The sequence below is a fragment of the Peromyscus leucopus genome, chromosome 11 (assembly GCF_004664715.2).
Source record: "Peromyscus leucopus breed LL Stock chromosome 11, UCI_PerLeu_2.1, whole genome shotgun sequence".
Lineage (NCBI taxonomy): Eukaryota > Metazoa > Chordata > Mammalia > Rodentia > Cricetidae > Peromyscus > Peromyscus leucopus.
In genome coordinates, this window is record NC_051072.1 from 51,801,591 (window position 1) to 51,826,331 (window position 24,741).

Below are 24,741 nucleotides of genomic sequence, written 5' to 3' on the forward strand. Positions count from 1 at the left end.
GGAAGTCCAAGAGACTCCCAAAACAATATAGGCTATGGTTGTTGCTTTTAGTTGCCTCCCAGAGGTTGAAGGTAAGTCCCTATTACTGAAGACACCATGTACTTTGGACACAGGACTTGGAAGATTTGAATTGCATCTGACCTGAAAGCCTCCTCACTGAGGCCTAGCTTTCAGAGTACCAGAAGGTGCTATGCAAGCTGACAAAGGAGGGAAAAAACCACTGGGCCTACCTGACTGTGATGCCTGAGTCACAAAAATGACCAACACCGAAAGATACTCCTAACACGGCAGTTGTATCCTGGCACTAACCAACAGTTGTCTAATTGAACCTAAGGTCTGATCAACAGGAGGGAAACCATGCCTGGTACTGGAAACTTAGCCAACCATCGAAGCCGCTAAGACCAAGGATCAAAGAGGAGAACCTACTTATACAAATAATTCTTAAATAGCAGATGAAGAAGCAATTAGGAAAATAGGCAATGGATCTGAACCAATACTTGAACCAAAAATTAAATAAGGATGGCCAACAGAACAAGAAAAGATGTTCAAAATCATTAACTGTGGACATGCAAATTAAAATCATAATGATAAAGTAGTACACATACATACATGCTATCTAACACATCCATCCATCCACACTATGTTAGCAAGGCTAACACTAAGGGAGTGATCATACTAAGCACCGGTGACGATGTGGAGTAACTAGAACTCTCATGCACAAGTAGTGCATGCATCAGATATGACAAACAACTTCCGCCATTTCTTTAAAAGTTAAATGTAGATCTATCTTAGGATTCAAGAAATCCATCATAGGTATGTGCCCAAGAAAAATGAAAGTATATCTCATACCAAAGTCTGTATAACAAAATTCATAGCAGCTTTATAGGTAATAGCCAACAGCTGGAAACAACCTAAATATCTATCAGGTAAAAATGATAAACTATGGTATCAGATGAAATAAATTACCAACCAATAAAAAAGGAATGAACAAAGATGGATCTCAAATAATTAGACTGAAAAGGAGTCAGACAAAAATGAACATATGAAGTATAATTCTCCTATGTAAAATTCTTAGAGATGCAAATGAGGAGCACAAAGCACAGAAGCACTGGCCCGAGGACCAGCAGGAAAGAGGTAGAAAGCAGGCCTAAGATGCTTCCAGAGCAGAGGGATGGTTTATTGTGTGTGGACAGAATCTCACAGGTAATACACATGTCCAACTTGTCAAATAGTACACTTGGTGTATGTATAGTGCGCTGTATACAAATTACACCCCAATAAAGATGTTTAAAATGGCTACAATTATGAAAGACTACTGAAGATCCATTAAGCTGATCTGAGGAACTATAATCTACTAAGAACTGATGTGCTCTGGTTACTATAAGGTAAGTATTCCTTAACAAATTGGTTGGTGGGCAAGCGAGAATATTGAAGGGAAGGAGATCAAACCATTAATGTGATCCTAGAACCCTAATTGAAACTTTAGCATTAAACTGTTTTGTTCTTAACTTAGAAGTAAAGCCTCTGAAGTAGGAAAAGTCAGTGTTTAGAAATGAGAAAAGTAGAAAACACAGCCATTAGGCTAAATTACAGTAAGGCTGGGCTGATTTCTCAAATATCAGTCTACAAGCAAAGAAGCATATTTGATGACTTGATAATCTTTGCCATTTTGAATTCCTCTCACAAAAAGTGAGATTATATGGAATATTTTTAATAGGCATATCTAACAGAATCTTTTCTTATCATTCAGTTTTATGTATATACTATCTTTTTATTTATATTTATATTTATTTATTTATTTTTTGGTTTTTCAAGACAGGGTTTCTATGTGTAGCTTTGCGTCTTTCCTGGATCTCGCTCTGTAGACCAGGCTGGCCTCAAACTCACAAAGATCTGCCTGCCTCTGCCTCCCAAGTGCTGGGATTATGTATATACTATATTTTAATTGAGTTTCTTACTGAAACTTCAAGTCTGGTCTTAAATTGAACACTTATGGAAGACAAATTAGCACATTCCTAGGGATGGCTTCAGCTCCCATTTCCTATCTTTACTCTTAAATCCTTCCTGCTACAATATAACTGGATGAGTTGAGAACCCAAAGGTGCTTATGACTAAAATCTATCAGGGAAATTCCAGAAGGTGTGGATTTTCTCCCTAAGAATATAGTATGTCTCCACATTTAGATAACACACCAAATCCTATTTCCTATATGCCTATACTATGCTACACCAACATTGCTTATAAAATTTGCAAGACTTTAGAGTAAAAAAATACCTGTGTTTTGAATTCCAGAATGTCATTTCCTGGATTAATTCTTCCAAGTAATATCAAATCTTTCAGCTGCACATTTTTCTTCTTAGGAGCTGTGCTGTGGGGTGAAGGCTTTTTAATAGAATGTGGATGGGCAGACCCAGAGGAAGGAGAGTTCTGAACGCTGTTTGCATGGGAAACAACGGAAGCTGTGTTTTTAGGACACGACTTTGTCTGCTGCACAGTGTCAGTGTCTAAGACAGCAGTCACTTGATGAGCCAGAGGTTCGGATGCTCCCCCAGATGGCTGTTGGGAAACTGGTTTCTTGTTTCTTCTTTTTGGAGTACAACAGGAAAGGTCCTGATTCTGAGGTACAGGTGGTGGACAGGCATCATTTTGGGAAAATACACTTTTATCTTCTGAAATGTTTATAGTGTCAGTCACTGCAGGAGAACTATCAAGTCCATAGCCTTTGACCACAGTTTCTGTCCAACTCTTTTCTGCTTGTGAATTTCCTGCTTGAGGAATAAAAGCAACAGGCTGGGATGATGATTTCATTTTCTCAGTGCCATCTGAGTGTCTGGATTTCAATAATCCATCCAAGACACAATCCTGAACATTCTGTTTAGAATTCATCTCATTTCCAGAGAATTCTCCTCTTTTCATTGCTTCTGCATTTAAACAAATGCTACTGTCATGGCGGTCCTTCTGTGTGTCCACAGACAACTGTGTTTCTTCCATGTTTCTACTGACAGAAGAAACAGAAGCAAGACTGACAGGAGACAGTGGGCCTGCCTGGGGATGGACTGAGTTTTCCAGACGAGGAGACTCTTGGCTCTTCTTCTCACTAGCGATGTCTGAGCCACATGGAAGCTTCCTTAAACTAACACCAGAAAATGGCATGGCATTCTTATAGTTTTGAATTTTCAGTCTTATTTTTTTCTGCTTCTTTGCCACAACTAAAAGACTCTTTTGTCTTGTGGCCAAGTTAGCCAGTTGTTCTCTCAGGGCTCCGTGCTTAAATGACTCCATGGATACCCTAGAAGAAAAAGGAAAAAATATTAACGGAAAATTTTCTTCATAGACGTTTTGATATTAAAGATACTCTCTCTCTCTTACTGTGAGTCAGCTTTAAGTAAATAAAGTCTATCTTTGGGATATATATTTCCTTTGCAAGAAAACTGACATTTAATGTGAGTTGGCCTTTAAAAATTTAGAATTTATTTTTTACTATTTTATGTATATGAGTGCTTTGCCTGAGTGATATATGTACACCACATTCATTCCTGGTGCCAGAGGTCATAAGAAGGCTTTGGATTCCCTGGGACTGGAGATACAGACTCCTTGGGATTGGAGTTATGGATGGTTTTGAGTATCCATGTGGGTACTGGGAATTGAACCCCAATCCTCTGAAAGGACAACAAATGTTCTCAACCGCTGATCCGACTCTCCAGCCTCAGTTTGCCTTTTATTCTAGAATGTGACATTATTTGAGTGAACTCAAAAGGAAAGAAGACTTGGGTAATCTATACTGTACTGGTTCGAAGGTAGCGGCTGGTGCCTGAATAGACTACTCTCACTTAATTTCCAGTGTGAACACCTAGTTTACAGTAGGAAGGTATATAGGGGAGTAAGTTCTACTCAGGTTCTCTTAGCTACAGAGTAACAACACTGTTTTTTGAATAATCATACTTCAATGAGACTTAGATTAATTCATTAAATATTTACTATTGTTGTATTCTGAATCTGTCCTGAGGTTTTTTCAAGTTGAGAAGGGTTTCCCAGACAACACCTATCCTAGGCAGCTTCAACTCTAAGACTTCAGTATCTTGAAGAATATGGCAGAGGAAGTGACTCATCTCACCTCCACCTTTGTCTTTTGGTTAAGCACAAATCCCTCGCTGACCTTGACTTCACTGGTTCTCAAACTTTTTGGCCTCAGAACTTATACATACTCTTGAGGAAACCAAACAGCTTTCATTTGTACAGACTGTATCTATGACTATTATTTTAGAATTAAAACAGAAAAATTGTAAAGAAGGATATAAAAACAAATATTTTATTAGCTAGCAGGTGGCCTTTGGGAAAATTCTACTGGACACTGACAAGTGAATTGGAACGAAAAACATATTATTATAAAACATAGCTTTACCTTCACATAAAATGGTCTCAAGGATCTACCAGGGATCTACAGGCTATATATTAAGAGATAATGTTTTTAGAAAAAGCATTATAGAAATAGCTTGCCTTTCTAACAAAGTTCATAGGTGCTGATTATGGTGATATTTTATTTGTACTGAAATGTGATTTTATTTGCATGTTAATAGATAAAGTTGCCTGGGGGTCAGAGCTATTAGAGCCATAGCAGAACTCTGGCAGTGGTAGCATACGCCCTTCATCCCGATCATCACATGACAGGCAGATCTGTGTGTTCAAGGATACCACAAGCATGGAGACACACGCCTTTAATCTCAATACCAACCATAGAAGACCTGGAGGTCTGTATAGATGGGCAGTGATGAGGAGGTCATGTGGTTTACAACCAATGAGAAGGCAGAACAGAAAGTCTATAAAAAAGACAGATACACAGGAAGTAGCGCTCTTGATGAGAGGAAGGACAGCAGCGGCAGCAAAGAGTAAGCTCAGCTCTTAGCTACTGCTCTGACCTCTTGGGCTTTTAACTCTGCAATTGGCTCTGTGTTTCTTATTTAATAAGACTGTTCATCTACAGCTGATATTGAACACAGACTGTGATAACAGGACTAGTACATAAGGAGGACAGTAAGAAGAGACTGGCAAACAATGGTAGCATAGGATACAATGTGCTAGATAAAGAAGAAAACAATAATATCATGTTTAAAACTACGTATATAAAGGAATTCATACAAAACACAAAAGTGTTCTCTTTAGATCATCCATATCAAGACTGAAATCTTACAGCAACGATGTGATTTAGACACCCGAAACTTCAAATGAACGGGAACATTTCACAATCCCAGGTACACTGTTTACCATAGGACAATAAAGGAGAATTGAAGCTAGGAGATACTCAAAATCTCCTAAAATGGCCTATAGCCAATTTCTCCTCAGTTGACAGAAGTTCACTTGCTTGATAGTATAAGGAAAACTACACAGGAAAGAACAAGGAATAGGGGAAGATTAAGCTTTCATCCCTGTCTCTCCACACTTACTGTTAGTCTTACTGCAGTCTGCCCTATGGAGCTCTTCCTCCCACCCAATGGCCATTCCTTGGGAACTCTGCCTCTTGGTGCAGACTCCAAAGATTAGATGCTTCCTGCCAACCCTCTCAGCCTTCCCTTTTAGCCATCTTCATTCCTTGGTGTCGACCTACTATCCTCAGAAATACTTTCCACAAGGGACCTCCAGTGGCCACACTGGGATGGAATTCAGGTGGGAAATTTTCATCTTTCCTGTAGTCTATTACACTGTCTCCAGACTTATTCTTAGCTCTGTAGCTGTCTGCTTACAGGAGCCCCTCCCACCCTACCTGTATTTTATTGCCTGGTGACTCTGCCTCTTGGTGCAGACACTACCTCCACCCCAGCACATCTTAGTCTGCTGTTTACCTTTCACCTGACTCCCAGTGTATGTGTCACTGATTCCGCACCTTCTCCCTCCCTCCCGAGGGAGCCATTAGGACCCAACAACAATGGGAGTGGAAGTGTCTCTGATTATTCTGCCTGCTTATGGGACCCTTCTTCTCATGGGACCCTTTTCCTTGTCCAGAGGGCTTATGCCTAGTCTTTATTGGATCTTGTTATGCCGTGTTCAGCTGACATCACTGGGAGGCCTGCTCTTTCCTAGAAGGAAATGGAGGAGCAGTGCACCTGTGGGAGTGGGGTGGGGTGGGAGGAGAGGAGGCTGCTGTTTGGATGTGTTGTATGAGAGAAGAATAAAGAAAAAGAAAGAAAGAAAGAAATGAAATACTGGAGCCTAATTCATATGCTAATAAAAACTTGAAATTGAATCAATGAAAACTTCAGTAGCTTAGTTACTGTGACAAATAACCAGACAAAAGACAACACAGGAGAAGAAAGGGTTTATTTGGCCTACAATTCCAAGTCACAGCACATCATTGCTGGGATCTCACAGAGGCAAGAGCTTGGGACAGTTGGTGACACCACATACGTAGTAAAGAGCAGAGAGAAGTGCACACACTCATGGTTTTCATTAGCATTCTCCTCTTTTATACAATTCAGGGCCCATCCCATAAAATGGTGTTGCTCACACTGGGTTTGGTCTTCCTCCATTAATTAACAATCAAGAGAATTCCTCATACACATGTATGGTGGTATTTTATTTGTAATGAAATGTGATTTTATTTGTATGTTAATAAATAAAGTTGCCCGGGGGTCAGAGCTATTAGAACCATAGAAAGAGTGTGGCGGTGTTGGCGCATGCCTTTAATCCCAGCATTTGGTAGGCAGAGCTAGGTAAGTCTCTGTGTGTTCAGGGATACAGCCAGCATTGGAGACACATGTCTTTAAGACCTGGAGGGCTGAACTTACAGGCAGTGACAAGGCAGTCACGTGTTTGGGTTTACAACCAATGAGAAGGCAGAACAGAAAGACTTTATCAAGACAAACACACAGGAAGTAGGTCTCTTTCAGAGAGGTAGGACTACCGCAGGAGGAAGGGTGAGATTTTAGCTCTGAGCTCTGAGCTCTGACCTCTTGGTTTTCTCTTTTACATTGGTTCTGTGTTGGTTACATCTACACACATGCTCACAGGCCAACCTGATCTGGAAAAGCTGGATGTCCGTGTGTAGAAGAAGGAAGCTAGATCCTCATCTTTCACTCTGCACAAAAATCACCTCCAAATTTATCAAAGTCTGCAACATAAAACCTGAAACTGCTAGAGAAAAGGTGGGAAGTACCTACAATGCACAAAAATATGGAAAGACTGTTTAAACAGGACTGCAGTCCTTCAGAAAATACAGCCAACAATTGACAAATGAGAGCTCATAAAATTTGAAACCTTCTGTCCAGCAAAGGAAACTGAGTAAGTGAAGAGGCATCCCACAGAATGAGAGAAATATTTGCCTCCTATACATCCAACAGAGGATTAATTCTACAATATACAAGGAGTAAATAAATTAAGCATCAAGAAAACAACCCAGTTTTAAAAAATGCACCATGTGTTGGAACAGAGGATTCTCAACACAAGAAATACAAACAGCCAACAAACATTTCAAACAATGTACAACATCATTAGCTACCAGGGAAGTGCAAATTAAAACACTGAGATTCCATCTCACCCTAGTCAGAATAACAATCTTTAAAAATGACAACCAATACAGGAGAAGATACAGGGAAAGAAGAATCCTTGTGCATTACTGTTGGGAGTGAAAACTGGTGCCACCACTATGGGAATTAGTGAGGAGTTTCCTCAAAAGCTAGAAGCTAGAAACAGAAATGATGCTGTCAGAGAACAGATGTAATAAGAGATTTATAAAAGCAATCCTTGGCCTGACTACTAGTATCCCCCAGCTTCTGCTGACTAACAAATCCCTGCATTTTATTTGCGGGTCAGACTTTCAGAGGTTTCAGTCATCACCAGCTTACTGTTCTTATCCTGGCAAGAGTGTGTGGCAAAACAAAGCTGTTCACCTCATGGTCAAGATACAAAAGAGAGGAAGGGGGCTAGCGTTTCATCATACTCTTCCAGTGTTTGTCCCCCAACAACTGGAAAACTTCCTACTGGGCCCCATCACCTCCCAAAAGCACCAAGCTTGAAACTAAGCTTTTAACACATGGGCCTTTGGGAAACATTTCAAACCTAAACCCTGGTATTTTAATAATTCAAATGGGTAAGTCCTTTTCCCTACTCACCTGTATTTTTTAGCTAGATCATCTCTTTCTGTCTTCTGTTGAGCAAGTATATTATCCATAACTTCTTTTATCTCTAACATCTTTCCAATGTACTGTTCTAGAGACACAATGATAAAATAAAAGGTCAGTTAATTGAAGAGTGGCAAATGCTTATCTGTTCACCCAAGTTTAGACCTACTGACAGCTGTTTTTTGAGATAGGGCTTAAACTCATTTTTCCCAACCCACTCTCTAATGTAAGTGGCCCACATACTTAAATTGAAGCTTATTTGATTATATCATCCTAATGAAATGCCCGGAGGTGTTCAGGTAAGAACACTGTACCAAGAAAGAATAGTCCATCTTAAATTTTAATTCTGCTACCCCATTGATTTAAGCTCTAGAGGCTGGGGTTCATCTGTTCTCTATGAGCTGCTTTCTTTTCTTCTTGTCTGTCTTGTATGTGGTGGTGTTGCGTATGTGTGATACATGCAGTTGTCTATGTGCAGACAGACACAGGTATCATGCATAGGCATGTGGAGTTGCCAGACTTGTGCGGCAAGCACGGAGGCATCTCACTGGCTTCACCTTACTTTTGGGACTCGGTTGCTTACTGAAACTGAAGCTCACTATTTTGGCTAAAATGATTGAATATTTACTTATTCCTTAAATAAAATGTTAACCACTGTAATTTGGAATTGTTGACACTACTTTTCAACAGTATATCAACTTCGTAAAGCAAGGTTTTCCCAAACAATCCTAGAGCAAACCACATACAGTGAAAACACGGCAAGATATTTTGAATCCTCAAATGCAAGTGGTGCATGACATCAATATATCACTTTTATTATTTCTAGAACAAAGAACACTGAAAAGAAAATAATGACCACTTCTATGGGAGGCAACTTTGTTTCTAGTCTCTGCAAAAACAAAACAAAACAAAAAAACCCCAAAACTGATAGTTTGTCCATCAGCCTGGAAACATGGTTTAATTAAAGAGCAAAGTTTCATGATTCTCCTTTATATCCTTCAAGAATTCAACTTTTCTTCAATCAAAGTTTCAAAGATAATTCCACTAATTTCTCTTTAATTTTAAAAAATGATCTTCTACACTACAGTGTGCTAACCGTGAAAAAGGGTCAAAGCATCTTGGATCTATGTTCTTGAGACATTACTTTGGTTCCTGTCCTCAAGGAATGTACACTGATGATGTATAAGGTGAATTTTCTGGAAGGAGAAGAAAATGACACCCAAAGGAAAACAGCAACACAGTATCCCTTGTAGGAGTCTGGCAATGACCTAGATCCAGAGGCTTACAGATTGTGGGGGACCATCTCATCCCCACTTGTCCCCAGGGTACTTTTGAGTAGGAGCAGCAGGAAATATTAGATAGAAGTAAAGAGGGGAGAGAAACAGATAGAAAATACAGGATAGCCTCAGGAGGGCCTGGATCCTAATCCACTGGGCCCTAACTGTCTCTGCCCTAGGGTTTTTAAAGGAACACCAAGGGGTGGAGCCAAAGGCCTCCCCTAGCACAGCCAAGTGCAGACATCTTAGACACCTGGTACCCAGGCCCGTGGTCCAATCATCCTCTTCATGCAGACCTGCTGGGTAAAGCCACGAGGAAACCCAAATGGGCTCCAATGACACATCGATGTGGGTTATGCCCAAATCCAGATTCCCAAGTAGGAATCCAAAGGTTTAAATTAATGCATGACATTCCTCTTAATCTACCTGCCATTCATTTAATTTCTGGATTTGTTTCTTAAGATCTTTGCTAATGTTTCTTGAACTGCTGCTCCTTTTCTTCCTAGCTAACCAAACTTAAGAAAACTATTAGTTGGATGTTTGAGGTTCACAGGGTCTCCCTGTGCAAACCAAAATGGCTGGAAAAGTCTAGGGCCAGTGTCCCCAGGGGAGTTTCTATCTCTCTAATATTATAATGAAGAATTAGTTTAGTTTTGGGGTGATGCATATGCTAACAACGTGGTAAAATGTGTGAAATCATTAAAAATTTAGATATAAGTTTGCTTAATAGATTTGACATTGTTTATTAAAGACATTTAAATCATACACATACCCTTCACATTGGGTTTTCTAACTGAATTTTCAATTTCAGATATTAAAAATAACACCACAGTAGCATAATGCAGCCTGTTGCTGTAAGAAAGAACATAAAGATATTTCACATGTAAATTGATACGGTGTGCTTACTTATCAGAGACAATACTGGAGGGGATAAGCATGTTTTCATCACAGCAATAGGAAAGCTAGGACAGCATTCAAAGAGCAACAAGCTCAACAATCCTGACCCCTGGGTTAAAGCCACACCTCCATCTGAACATATCCTTAGTGGTTGCTTACTTCTTGTTAGGGTTCGAAATGTCTCTCACATGATGCATGCTATTTTGACTTTGCATAGAAATGTCTGTGTCAAAAATTTCATAAACTACTTTCATGTATTACTGACTTTTTTATAATTTGTAGCACCTTAAGTACTGTCATATTTTTACAAAGTCTGTGTGGGGCTGGAGAAATGGCTCCGTGGGTAAGAGCACCTGCCATGTGAAGAACCAAGTTCAAGTCCCGAGAATCCACGTAAGGCCAGGTGCGGTTGTGTGTGTCTATAATTCTAGTACACCTCAGGAGAGATGAGAGGTGGAGACAGGAGAAACCAGGAAGCTCATGGGTCACTAGCCTGGTGGACGTAGCTCAGCGGCAAACCACAGAGAGACCTTGCCTCAAACAAGATAGAAGATGAGGCTGTCTTCTGATCTCCATACATGTGCCATGGCCTATGCCTGCCCGAACACATACACACACCACATACACTCTCTCTCTCTCTCTCTCTCTCTCTCTCTCTCTCTCTCTCTCTCTCTCTCTCTCTCTCTTTCTCTTTCTCTCTCTCTCACTCACACACTCACACACAGAGTTCACACTTTCAGCTGTTATGAACTTTCAAATAAGAAGTGCATATTTACCTGCATCTTCAGAGTTTCTTATTTCAAACTTCAATAAGTTTTCTTGTTTTTCTTCTATATCTTGTAGAATAGCACTGATGGTCTGATGCTGCCAGATAAAAACATTAGGAATTCCACTATAAGAGGGAAGATATGCTTTCTGATAGTCTGACAAATACAAATAATATGTAGCTTAAAAGCTCATCTCTCCTTGTTCTCATGTTTTATGTAACCTTAAATGAATGAATGTTGAAGACATGAAAAACACATTTAGATATATCTTGATTTATGCAGTGGATCTACTGAAAAACAGAAGAAAAGGAGTAACCATACAAGGAATTACCATTTCTGACTTCATTTAAAATTGTAGATATGGGAGGAGGAAAAACCCCAACACATACTATTTCATGATCATACACACAACAAGTCCACTTCAAGACTTCGTCACTGGCACTACACAGTATCAAAATCCCTCCCACAGTCCTAGACAGATGACACACTATTCTCAAGAAGCCTAAGAAAGGGGTTTAACTCTCCTACTCTGTGCCCGCGGTGACATGAATTTCCCTCCCTGAAATACACTCAGGTCACTCTGCCTGCTCCCTCTCTCTCTTGTAAGAACCACGAAGTGGGCTCCGGAGCCAGCCTGCCTGTGTGTGCTCCTGGCCCCCTCTTATAAGAACCACGAAGTGGGCTCCGGAGCCAGCCTGCCTGTGTGTGCTCCTGGCCTCACTTCTTCCCAGCTGACAGACTGCAGCAGGTTGCTCTCCCTCTTATACCTGAGCTGAGAGGATATATTCATGTCAAATGTTAAGAACAACATTATTATAAACTAAGAGCTCAAAAAAATTGGTTATTATTGTTCTATAAAATCCATCTCATACATAAAACCTCTGCCTGACATAATCCATACTGACTTAACTTTTGGTAAGTTAATAATTTCAGAGCCACATAATGCCTTTACAAAACATTTTCTCATTAGTTCTTATAAGTAGGAACATGTTTTTTATTTTTGTGTATGCTTTCCAAAATCCTGCATACATAACTGTTAGCACAAGTGACTGATGTGCTGATTCATATTATCCATCTTTTCATAAATTCTCAATATATATTTATTACTTTAATTGTATGTCAAAGCCTTCTGAAGTATACTGCTCCAAATTTTTGCTGTGGTGTTTACAAGGAATGTGGAAAATACACACAATAAAATTATTTGGTAATTTCTAGAAAAAATTTTAATTACTATACACTTTATTTATTTATTTATTTATTTATTTATTTATTTATTTATTTATTTATGTGTGTGTACACACACACATATGCGTGGAAGTCAGAAGACAACTTTTGGGAGTTGGTTCTTTCTTTCTACCATGTGGATTTAGGGATGGAACTCAAGTTGTCAGGCTTGGTGGCAAGTGGCTTTACCCAGTGGGCTGTCTTTTTAGACAGGGTAAAACAATCTTGGCACTGCCATTTATTAAATGTATCACAGTAAAACTATAAAATAGGAAACTGCAAAACAAATAAACAAATAAACAAAAAGCCCAAGGCCTATCTCTTTATATGGTGAAGTGTTTATAATTACAGAAGCAAACAGAAGACCTAAACTTGTGCCCAGGCTAAACATCTACTTTAGGATATTATCTGTGCAAGACTTTCCTGTCTTGCTTATATTGTAGATATACTCAATCTTCAACACAATGGACTAAGCTGTATTCAAAATAATATTGAAGATGGTACCTTACTTAAGTTTATGTCTAATGAACTTAGTGGTTTTTAACTAAAAATATCAGTCTTATTAAATCAGTCTATCTATCTATAAATATAATTTACTGAGCAATGGCTAGGTTATTTTTGCAAACATCTACCTTTATATAATGGCTTTCACGGCAAACTCTAACATTATAAGGCAAGGCAGTTAAGCCAGGTAGCTTTCTCATTCTCTATCAGGATCTGGAGTCTTCTATAAAGTACATATCATAGACAGTTTGGGGAGTGAATGATCAAACAATGGATAGTAGCACTTCCTGTGGGCAAAGAAGTAGTCAAACAGCCAAGCAGGGTGGAAAGGACAGCAGCTTATTTATACTTCCCTAGTCAGTGCAGACAACAGAGTTAATCAGAGTGTATCTTCTTAACCCATCTGTTCAATTGATGTTATAAAAAACCCACGTTCAATCTGTGTCCTTAAAAATGGAAAGACTGCCGCCTATGTCCAATGGCTGACTAGTTGAAGGAATCGTATTTTCTAGGCTGAAGAATGAAAGAACTTCAATGTCACTTACCGCAGGAAGGCCTTCACTTCTCTTCGCTTTATGTAAGGGCGAAGGAGGATCAATTGTTTTTTCATCGTCACAAGTACATGGCTTACATCTTTTTGGTCGGAGAGCAGGACGTTTTACTTTTAAAAATAAAGTTAGAAAATAAGAGTGTTCAAAATGTTCTTTTACCAGTTTTAATTGTGATAAGGATGAAAAGGATAAATTAAGGCTACAATTATTGTCTTAATGTTAGGTAGCTTCTCATTATTATTAACTATGGCAACATTTTATGAGCACTTATCACATATAGATTATTTTCTGGTGTATCATCCTATTAAATATTCAAATATTCACATGAACCCTTTGAAATAGATAGTTTGTTAGAAATCTTACAGATGTGAAATGTCAGAGAGGCTCAGGAAATTTCCCAATATCAGAGTTAGTTACAGTAAGTAGATCCATGCTTCTAACTACTCTGATTCATTGCTCTGTAGGCTCTTGGGCTCTTTTCTTGTCATGGGTTCCTTTTGCCCTATGCTCCACTTGCTATATGTGCTTCATTCCTCTGGGAACCTGACCAAGAAGTATACACTCGAGAAACAGTAGACACAGGGACAGAGAAAGCACTTTACAGCAGAGTCCCAATGTCTCCAAACGCCAAGGTTCCCCAGTATGCTGAGCTCAGCCTGAATCTTCAGGTATGGCTGTAGAAAGGGAGAGAAAACACACTGAGGCCCCAAGATAGAGAAGAGTTTTAGTAGTCCCAACCTTGACCTTCATATGATCTAGATCACTAATAAATCATTACATAGTGTATATTCTTTGTCTTAACCAATCACATCAGAGAATCATCTGCCCTTGAAAACCAATAGTTGGTGAGAAGCATGTTAGGCTAGGGAAGACATGTTCTCACTCCTGAATTCTCCACAGTAAGAGCAGATACATTACTGAGTCTCTTCTGAGTCAAGGTTCAATCATGAGGAAAAGGAAAAACAATTCTCTTTCAACACTTTTATACAGAGAAAACTATTGCAAAAATAACTCCATAAATTTTTACCTAGCTATACATTTTCTTGAAATATTTTTTTTTATTATAAATCTAAAAAGTTCAGGAATTATTACAAATTTTAACGTAATGAAATCTTAGCTGCAAGGACTTTGATGTAATGTCACCCTTTTCTGGCACTTCTACAAGTAAATCAGCAGCTTGGTTTCAATTGTCTATCTCATAACAAAGGTAGGGAGGTTAATGTTTGTTTAACAGTTGGTGTGTGTTTCATTCCAGTAACTCCGATCCAATAGCATCATATGAAGTTGGTAACACAGTTTAGTAATAGGGGCTTTCCTCACATACACATGCATAATCCCTGGGCTCAATCTCCAACACTACACTTATGAACACCAGGTCCTGGGGATGGGAATTGTGGAAGTAAAGGCTTATCTATGGAAGGCAGAATTTTGAATGTGTAAGATTTGATGACAGAATAAATCTGCCTTTCATTCAAATACTCTACTGCTCCTTTCTCACACAGCACACACCAAGCTCATCTGCCCTGTGCCTCTAGCACTCACACATTGCTCACACCGTCCTGTACCACAGGGTTCTTCACTGAATTCCTTTCCCCACATCTAAGTTCTATTTACCCTTCAATCCTCTCTCTCTCTCTATCTATCTATCTATCTATCTATATATATATATATATATACATACACACACACACACACACACACACACACAAACACACACACACACACACACACACACATATATATATACTAGTTCTTAAATCTCCAATTTCTCCCAGAATTGAACACTACTAGTTTATACTGTTTGGATACTAAAAATGTTAACAGCTGCCCATTATCCTTTGTTATTTTATCAATAAATTATAATTTTATCACTTGTCTATTATTGCTTCTTCCAGAAATAGATAGTTCAGACTTAATAATATTTTGACTTGCATGTTTTCTAGCTTTATGATGGTGCGGGAGTGGGACACATTCTGTAGGAACCAATTTGGATTTGGGTCTCTCCTGTAGCAAACACTATGTGTTGATCCTTTTCCTTGGTGTATAGGCTATAAACTGCAGCTTCCAGTTAGCCAAGCAACCCTAAGACGAACAGCTGATACTCTAGTGTTCTGCATTGCTAGGCTGTGTTCAAGGGGCAGTTGGGTGTCTTCCTGAATAATAATGTGTAAGGATACAGAAGTACACAACCTCCAGCAAGTCCCAGAGACATCCAAATAGGTGGTTTCTGATGACATTTCCAAGATACTCTTTCTAGAAGACCAGTAACAACAAATGTAAGCATCCAGTGTGCCACAGAAGTGATTGTAAACCTAGAGACTGACCTTCCAAAAGGACTATAAGATTCAGGCATGAGACAAATGCCTAACTGCACTGCCCCTCAGGGAAAATTTGTATAGAAATTTAAAAACCAAGAAAAAATTTGATATAATACTATGACAATATTAATAAAATAGCATCCTTTGAACTAAAAATTAAAAATTTAAAAGGAAAGTAGGGAAGGAAAAACTAATAGTAATAAATGATTTATAAATTCTACTTATTTTTAGAGATTTATTTATTTTTATTTTATATGTATGGGTGTTTTGCTTACATGTATGTAGCCTACAGAGGCCAGAAGACAGCACCAGAGACCCTGGAACTGGAGTTATAGATGCTTATTAGCCATCATGTGAGTGCTGGGAATCAAACTGGGTCCTTTGGAAGAGCATCCAGTACTTTTAACTGTTGAGCCATCTCTCCACCCCTAAATCAAACTCTAGAATACTAATTTCTTTTTTTTTTTTTTTTTTTGGTTTTTCGAGACAGGGTTTCTCTGTGTAGCTTTGCGCCTTTCCTGGAACTCACTTGGTAGCCCAGGCTGGCCTCGAACTCACAGAGATCCGCCTGCCTCTGCCTCCCGAGTGCTGGGATTAAAGGCGTGCGCTAGAATACTAATTTCTAGAAATAAATGACGGGTATTTAAGTTTAAGGAAGCGAGGGAAACACCTAGTGCCAGTTAGGAAATAACATTACACTATATATGCAAAGATTTCATTTTGCTAAGCAGAGCTATACACCAGTCTGAAATAGGAAGTGATGCTGACGTGCATACCGGTCACTGCAGAGCCCATCTCATCTCCACTACTGGTCTCCACAGCACCGTAAGATTTCAGTAGTTCTTTCATTTTTTCATTATCTGCCTCCTCCAAAGCAGTCCTCTGTTTCTGATCTTTCTGATTAGGATTTGCTCCATGTTCTAGGAGTATCTCAGCAGCCTGAAAGGTAAATTTTCAGTTATGCCTACATATATCTGCTTTCATCTTAAGACACCACCACCAAGCACATCTCTTCACGGTATTGACACAAAACATTTCAATTACATTTCATATGGTCACTGTAACTTTGATTGGGCTTGGCTGGCCCTCACAGGAAAACACAAACAATAGTATTAAACACGATATGCTGCTTCCTTGCAGTAAAGAGGTGAGCACAGGTAATACCACTTTAGATCACTTCTGCCCAGAATTGTACTTTCTCTGTTCCCAAAAAGTAGCTGCAAACAGTATATGCCCCGATGAGTATCTGAAACACAGTGAATATGACCAAGTAATAGAATTCTTTATTAAATTAATTCTAATTCAAATAGCAAAATGTAGCTCACAGCTACTGTACTGGACAGCACAGATTTATACTGCAGATTCAGTCACTTGTATGCACATGTGGAGTCTCTGATACTGTCCTACCATTCTTCCCAATGTGCTGTTGGACAGAGTAAAGAAGATGGGAAGCTTTGCTTCAGGACTACATTATAGTACAAACTCTACTGCAAGTTACCAATTCAATGTCATTTAATGAAATTCCATTTGGACGAGCATTAAGGTGAATTAAACTACCAACCTAATACCCAATTCTAAAATTCTCCCTATAGAAATGTTTCCAGATAATTATGATCACAAGATATCAAAGATGGAGGTGGTACTTAACAAGTCAAAGAGGTTGTGACCTTTGGGGAGAAAGCATTTCTAATACAAATAAGGTTACTCTAAGTAACTCAAAGTTGAGTGTTAGAGGGGCTAGAGAGTTGGCTCAGTGCCGAAAGGTGCTTGCTGCCAAGCCTGATGACCTGAGTTTGATACGTGGCACCTACTCCTACAGGTTGCCCTTGGACTTCTGCACATGCCGTAAGTACCCTACAAGTGCCCACACATAAATAAAAGAATGTAATAAAAATTAAACTAAACTAAAACAAAAAGTTGCATGTTAGCATGGTGGCTCACAAGTGTCTGTAGCTCTAGCTCCAGGGGATCCATCTGATGTCCACAGGCTCATACATGTGCTACACAGACACACTCAGGCACACAGAAAATAAAATAAGCAATCTGAAAGAAGTTGTGTGTTATAATTAAGTCTGTAATTGGCCAAAATTAAGAACAGCTAACAATCAGATTAAGTATGAGTCAAGCTGTTCAATAGCCAGCGATCCTGCTTGCATAGAGAAGCCAGTAACTCAAACCATGAGGAACATCTGATGGTAAAAATATGGTCAGAATTTGGGTAAAATGGAGGCACACTGTGTGACAATAGGTCTTTATCTTTCTGCTTATACAGATACAGAGGCGAAGAAGACATTTAGAAGTCACTGAGCCAGCAGAAATTACTATTTATTGTAAATAAGACTTAGAAAATACAGCTTCTCCTAATCTGAGAGTCTTGTTCTTCAATTTTGCTCATGTCTTTGAAGAATGTTTTTAATTTTCATAGTCTAACTTACCAGAGTCAGTCATTAAAGCTCATGCCTATTTAAGATATATTTGCCTATCTGAAAATCAAATTTTCTTCTGTTTTTTTTAAGGAGGTTGTCTTAATTAACTTTCATTTAGCTTATGACCTATTTTAAGTTAATTTTTATACAATGAAAGGCTTTTAAAAATGTGCAAACAGCCGGGCGTTGGTGGCGCACGCCTTTAATCCCAGCACTTGGGAGGCAGAGCCAGGCGGATCTCTGTGAGTTCGAGGCCAGCCTGGGCTACCAAGTGAGCTCCAGGAAAAGCGCAAAGCTACACAGAGAAACCCTGTCTCGAAAAACCAAAAAAAAAAAAAAAAAAAAAAAAAAAAATGTGCAAACAGGAATCTAAAGATGTAGATTAATAGAAATGGAGGACAATTAAGTAATTAATTGTAAGAGCTAGTTAGTAATAAGCCTGAGTTATTGGCCAAGTATTTATAATTAATATTAAGCTTCTGAATGGTTGTTTGGGAAGCGGCTGGCAGAACAGAGCTGATTGCGGTCCTGACAAAAAACCCCGCCTACAAGTTACATCATGTAATTTTTATATATTGTGTTAAGTCAGTAAAATAGTTTATGAATCCTCTGCCATTTACTCTGTGTACTACAGGTTATTTAGAAGCATATGTTTAAATTCCTAAATATTTGAAAAGCTTACAGCCTTTATCAAGATTGTGTGGTGGTTTGAATGATAAATGTCCCCGCATGCTCATGCATTTGAACACTTGATCCCCAGGTGGTCAGCATCATTAGGAGGTGGAGCTTTGCTGGAGGAAGTATGCCACTAGGGCTGGAGCACTGAGGGTTGATAGCCTTGCCCCTCTTCTAGTGTAGACTAAACTGTGGACAGCTAGATTCCTGTTCAGCCACCATGCCTTCCCTGCAATGCTGTACTAAATCCCCTGAAACCTGGAGCCCAAATGAACTTGATTCTCCTCTAAGTTTCTTTGGGGTCATGGTGTTTCATTACAGCAATAGAAAAATCATTAGTACATACTTGCATTTCATTTTGATTAGAGAACATAAACTGCATGATTTAACGTCTTTTAAACTTATTAAAACTAACTTCATGATCTGCATCTATGGTCTATATTGGTGAATATTCTGAGCACTCAAAAAGAATGCATAGTGTCACAAATGATGACATCATCAATAAATATCAAATAGATAACTAAGTTGAAATGTTCAAAATTTCTATATCCAAATCATTTATTAGAAGAATTGCAGTCTCCAGCTATGACTATGTATTTCCATTCTGTCAGGTTTTCTTCACGTACCTGTCACTTAACTTTTGTGTCACATGCTTTGAGAACTGTAATATCTTCTTGGTAAATCATTCTCTTACCATTATGAAACGTCTATATCCTAGTAATAGCACTTGCTTTGAAATCTACTTTGTCACATGTTGCCAGAGCCATGACTTCTTTTACTATTTGTGGAGTGTATCTTTCCTATAATTTTGCTTTGGTCCCATTTGTGTCTTTATAACTGAAGTAAGCTTCTTATAGACCACATTTAGTTAGGTTTTGCTTCTTTATCATCTGCAATTTCCTACCATCTCACTGAAGTGGTGTGATGGTTTACATGTGGAATGTTCCCTAAAGACTCATGTGCTAAAGGCTTTCTTACCTCGGCATTGAGAGGTAACAGAAACTCCAGTACTAGTAGGAAGTCCTGCAGTCACTGGGAACATACACAATATGTCGTTTCCTCTCTTTTGCTTTGCTTATCTATGTGCTTTCTGCCACTATTCTATACAGCACAGGCCTAAAGCAGTAAGGCCAATCAACTGCAGACTAAAATCTCTGATACCATAAACCAATAAAGGTTTTCTCTGTATAAGACAATTTATTTCAAGTATTTGTGACAGTGATAGAAAGCTGTCAGTGACTGGATCGTTTACACTGGAAATCATAATTAGCAAGTCTGGCTGCTTCTGTGTTTCCGATAGTCTAGCTGAGGGGGAACAAATCACGTGGTAGTGCTGCAGAGCGGTCTATACCACACACCAGCACAAACAAGGGCAGCACTGTCCGCCTCCTGCTGCTACTGCAAGCATCTCTTCCCTTCCTCCTCCTTTCTGAACAGCTTGATGAAGGGGGCAGAAGCCACCATGCCTTGGTGCTTTTTCAATGATATCTTTTTAAGTTGTCACCCCTGTCTTCAAATAGTAAATCATTTCCTTTATTATATGAATGTTATAATAGACTATTTCAATTTCTCACTACCTATTTATTTTGGCTACTCTTATCTTTCATTTTATTTGAATACATTAGTTCTACAGTGCAGTATTATTCTATTCCAAGCATTTAATTTTTCTTTTAAAGATATTTATAATGTGAAAAAATTATTTTTTAAATCTACATAATTATCACATGTAAAATTATCATTCTTTTATAAATCTGAATTTCCTTTAAGTATAATCTTTCTTCTAGATTATTTTAACAATTACTAACATTAAAAATTATTTTATTGTACACATATGGGTATTTTGCTGCATATTATTTTTGATATGTACTAGTATTTTGCTATATCTATGTACCATATGCATGCAGTGCCCTCAGAGGCCATAGAGGGCATCTGATTCCATAGAACTGGAGTTACAGATGGCTGTGAGCTGCCATGTGGGGACCCAGGTCCTTTAGAAGGTGTAGCCAGTGCTCTTAATATGGAACCATCTATTCAGTCTCATACTTTAATATTTTTAATGCAATAATATAGGAAATGAATTCTCTTAGCCCTTGCTTATTTCAAAAGGTTTGTGTTCCATATTAATTGTCTAAAAAAAGATAAGGATGGAGAGATGGCTCAGCTGCTGAAGTCTAGGCTCACAACCAACAAAAGAAAAGGAAGATCTATAACTGTTAACTCCAATTCTAGAAGATTTGATGCCCTCGTCTGGCCACCATGGGCATTGCAGGTATATGATACACAGACACAGGCAAGGCAAAGCACTAACACACAAAAAATAAAGGAAATCTCAAAAAGGGGTGGTCATAAAGATTCCTGTTTTATGCTTGAAAGCTAGTTCAGCTCAGTCAGTAATACAAGCTCCACTGAGAGAACCTGTCTCAAAATGGAGAGTGTCTAAGCAAGAAACCTATTGTTGACCTCTGGGTCCCATATGCACATACATGCACCTACACACACACACACACACACACACACACACACACACACACACACACCTCAATGTAGTTTATGATTCTGTGAGTATTAATTTTTGATATATGTGAACAGGTTACCTAAAATAAAAATACTGTGTAGTGAGTCGCCTGAATAGCTTCCCTAAGCAGAAACACTGCATTTATATTCATACTTTTTCACTGTTGAGAGATAAGTCCTTGTGTGGTGTCTTGTGAAGAACGGAACATAAAACAATTCCCTCATAGATACCTCCACATTCCATTTTTCTTCTATGAACCACAGGTATATCCTTATTATAATGATGTGATAAACCACTATATACAAGGTTCTAGAAGTCTTTTTAAATCAATCTCCAGTTGTCTAACACAAATAACAGAATTAACTTTTTAAATGCGGTCTTTTTTTAAGATAATAGTCTAAAAATTTGATTTCTCCACTATAAAATGTGGATATTTGCTTATATGGCTTAGCATTAACTAACCTTTTCCTTGTACAATAACCAATAAATTTATCATTTTAATGATTCTTTCTGTTTGCTTTCTTCCATTTCAAAACCATATATTCTTTTTTTGTCAGGAAAATATTATGTATTTATATAACTAAAATTAACTTATCATCATTATAAAACAGAGATTATATTAATTTCTTAAATGCAAGCCCCGAATAGCTACAAAGCAAGACTTTCTGGTAGAAAACCAAAAGAGAATGTGAGGTTAATCAAATTATACCATTAGATAAAATCACCAAATCATACAGAAAGAGAGAAGGAAAAACTTCAAAACAGCCAGAAATAACAAAACCAAAACCAAAACGTCAATAATAGGATCTTACTTATAAGTAGCTGGTTTAAGCATAAATAGAACAAATTATCCAACAAAAGACACAGAGTGGGAAAACAGATTTAAAAAACTTCATTTTAACTGTAAGCCTTTTTATGTCCTGGGCTAAAAGTGAAGAGATGGCAAAAGTGTCCCTGGAAATGAAAGTCAAAGCTGACAAGAGCAGCTGTACTTGTATTTGAAATAACAAATAAATAGTTTAAAGAAAGCAACTGTGGCAAGAGATCAAAGGATAGAATGACAGCCTGTCGGAGTTGTAGGGATAAACGCGACATCACAGCACATACATAAAGCAAGTATTAGCAAACTGATAGCAGCATGCTAATAAGAGTAGACATCAAGACCTCATTATCAATAATGAACGGATCATGTTGACATAAATGAGCAAGGGAACAGCAGACCTGAACTAAACCTTACATCAAATTGGCCTATTAGGCCAATAATAAATAAAACATTTAGCCCAAAGCAGCAAAATATATATTTTTACCTAAAACATAAAAACATTCTCCAGAATAGATAATATATTAGACTACAAAATGAATGCTGAGAAATTTAAGATTGAGAAATTCTTGTATCATCTCAACTATTATTTTCAACCACAACATGAAACTAGAAGTCAATAACAAAAAAAAAAAAAAAAAAAACCAACGAAGCCAGGCGGTGGTGGCACATGCCTTTAATCCCAGCACTCTGGAGGCAGAGGCAGGCAGATCTTTGTGAGTTCAAGGCCAGCCTGGTCTACAGAGCGAGATCCAGGAAAGGCGCAAAGCTACACAAAGAAACCCTGTCTAGAAAAACCAAAAAAAAAAAAAAAAAAAAAAAAGAAAAGAAAAAAAAAAGAAAGAAAATGAAGGCCCAGGATAGTGGCACACACCTTTAATCCCAGCACTTGGAGCAGAAGGGCCAGCCAAGACTGTATAGTGAGACCCTGTCTCAAGGGGAAAAAGGAAAAATATAAAATGTACAATATGTAAAAATTAAATAGTAATTTTCTGAGCAGCCTATGTGCCAAAATAGGGAAATTAATGCAACATGAGAAAAATGAAAAATGATACAAAATTACCAAAAATTGAGAAACAAGTAAAAACAGACTAAAAAGGAAAGAATACAGCAATAAACATCTATCTTGAAAAGAAAGTAGTTTAAATAAACTAAGTTTATACATCAGGGAACTAGAAATAAAAGAACAAACTAGTCCCCAAATTAACAGAAATAACAACAACAAAAACCCAGAACACAAGGAAAACCGAGATGAGAGGAAAAACAAAAATGTTCAGAAAAAAGTGTTTTGTTCTGTTTTAATACTAACAAAATTGGCAAGCTGAAGTACATGTGAATTGAAATTCCTAGAAAAAAAAAGCCATGTCTATGTTGAAGATCCTATAAGGCTAACAGACTGATGGAATTCCATGGTCTTGGAGAATGAAAATGTTGCAGATCCAGAGATAAAACTGTATTGGTCTACCTTCAGTTCCTTCAAATTGACCATTCACCTGTATCCCAGCTAACATCCCTTTTTCACTGTATGTATTCATTGTGCATTGCATTGTGTTTCACGGGAAACTTACACATGCATTGTGTGTGTGTGTGTGTGTGTGTGTGTGTGTGTGTGTGTGTGTGTGTGTGTGTGTATTACATTGACTAACATCTTTTTGACAGTCTGGTAAAACACTTGTAATGTACTGTTAGCCGGCCACTAATTTCTACCAGCCTCAGGGCTAAGAATGTCATCAGATAATATTTAAACCTCATAACAGAGTTTTCCTCATTTAGTTACAACCCACCAATCTAATGTCCCCAGCAGTGTATTTGGTAAATGCTTTGGCTTATGGTTTTATTCTGTGACTATAAGAGTTCATGTAACTACTTCCATAATGTAACATGTTATTTGTGGCAAACTGAAACCATGCTTCAGTTGCATGGTCTTATATATTTGATTCTGAATAAACTGTTTTCCTGGAGTAAAAGCTGTGTTTTGCATCAAAATAGGTAACATAAGACATGAAAAAGGAGATAATACAACTGATATCACAGAAATAAAATGGCCATAAGAAACTACTATGTCTACTTATATGCTAATTGGATAACCTGGAAGAAGTAGGTTTGATTACAAGACATATAATATACCAAAATCAGTTCGTGAAAATCAAAAACCTCAACACTCTGACAAAGTGAAAAGATATTAAGTTAATGATAAAAACTGTTCCCTTAAAAGAAAGCTTGCTAGGCAGTGGTGGCACACACCTTTAATCCCAGCATTTGGGAGGCAGAGTCAGGGGGTTCTCTGTGAGTTTGAGGCTAGCCTGATCTACAGAGTGAGATCTAGGACAGTCACCAAAACAACACAGAGAAACCCTGTCTCAAAAAACAAACAAACAAAAAAAAAAAAAAAGGAAAAGAAAGCTTAGGACCAATTGTCTCACTACCTTTAAAAACCTTTAAAAAAGGATAAAGGCCAATCCCTCACAAGCTCTACCAAAAATTGAAGAGAAGGAATCACTTCCAGATTTATTTTACCACACCGTCACTGCTTTCAGAATGTCAAAAGATAATGTATCACCAATGTGAAAATACAGAGAACACCTGTATATTGCTGATGGGCATATAAATTAGTATAGCAATTTCAGAGTTCAGGGTTTCCTCAGAAAATTAAGAC

The 24,741-nt window shown here is 38.1% G+C and overlaps 1 protein-coding gene across 1 annotated transcript in view; it reads right to left on the reverse strand.

The window, feature by feature from the left end:
- Ankrd31 (ankyrin repeat domain 31) overlaps window positions 1-24,741 on the reverse strand; it is a 156,631-nt gene that overhangs the window by 35,043 nt on the left and 96,847 nt on the right. Inside the window, exons 18-22 of the mRNA XM_037209485.1 lie at window positions 16,426-16,588; window positions 13,326-13,441; window positions 11,062-11,149; window positions 8,103-8,199; window positions 2,275-3,289 (exon numbers count right to left, since the gene is read on the reverse strand). Of these exons, the coding sequence (XP_037065380.1) occupies window positions 2,275-3,289; window positions 8,103-8,199; window positions 11,062-11,149; window positions 13,326-13,441; window positions 16,426-16,588 (1,479 nt within the window). The remainder of the gene's footprint in view (window positions 1-2,274; window positions 3,290-8,102; window positions 8,200-11,061; window positions 11,150-13,325; window positions 13,442-16,425; window positions 16,589-24,741) is intronic.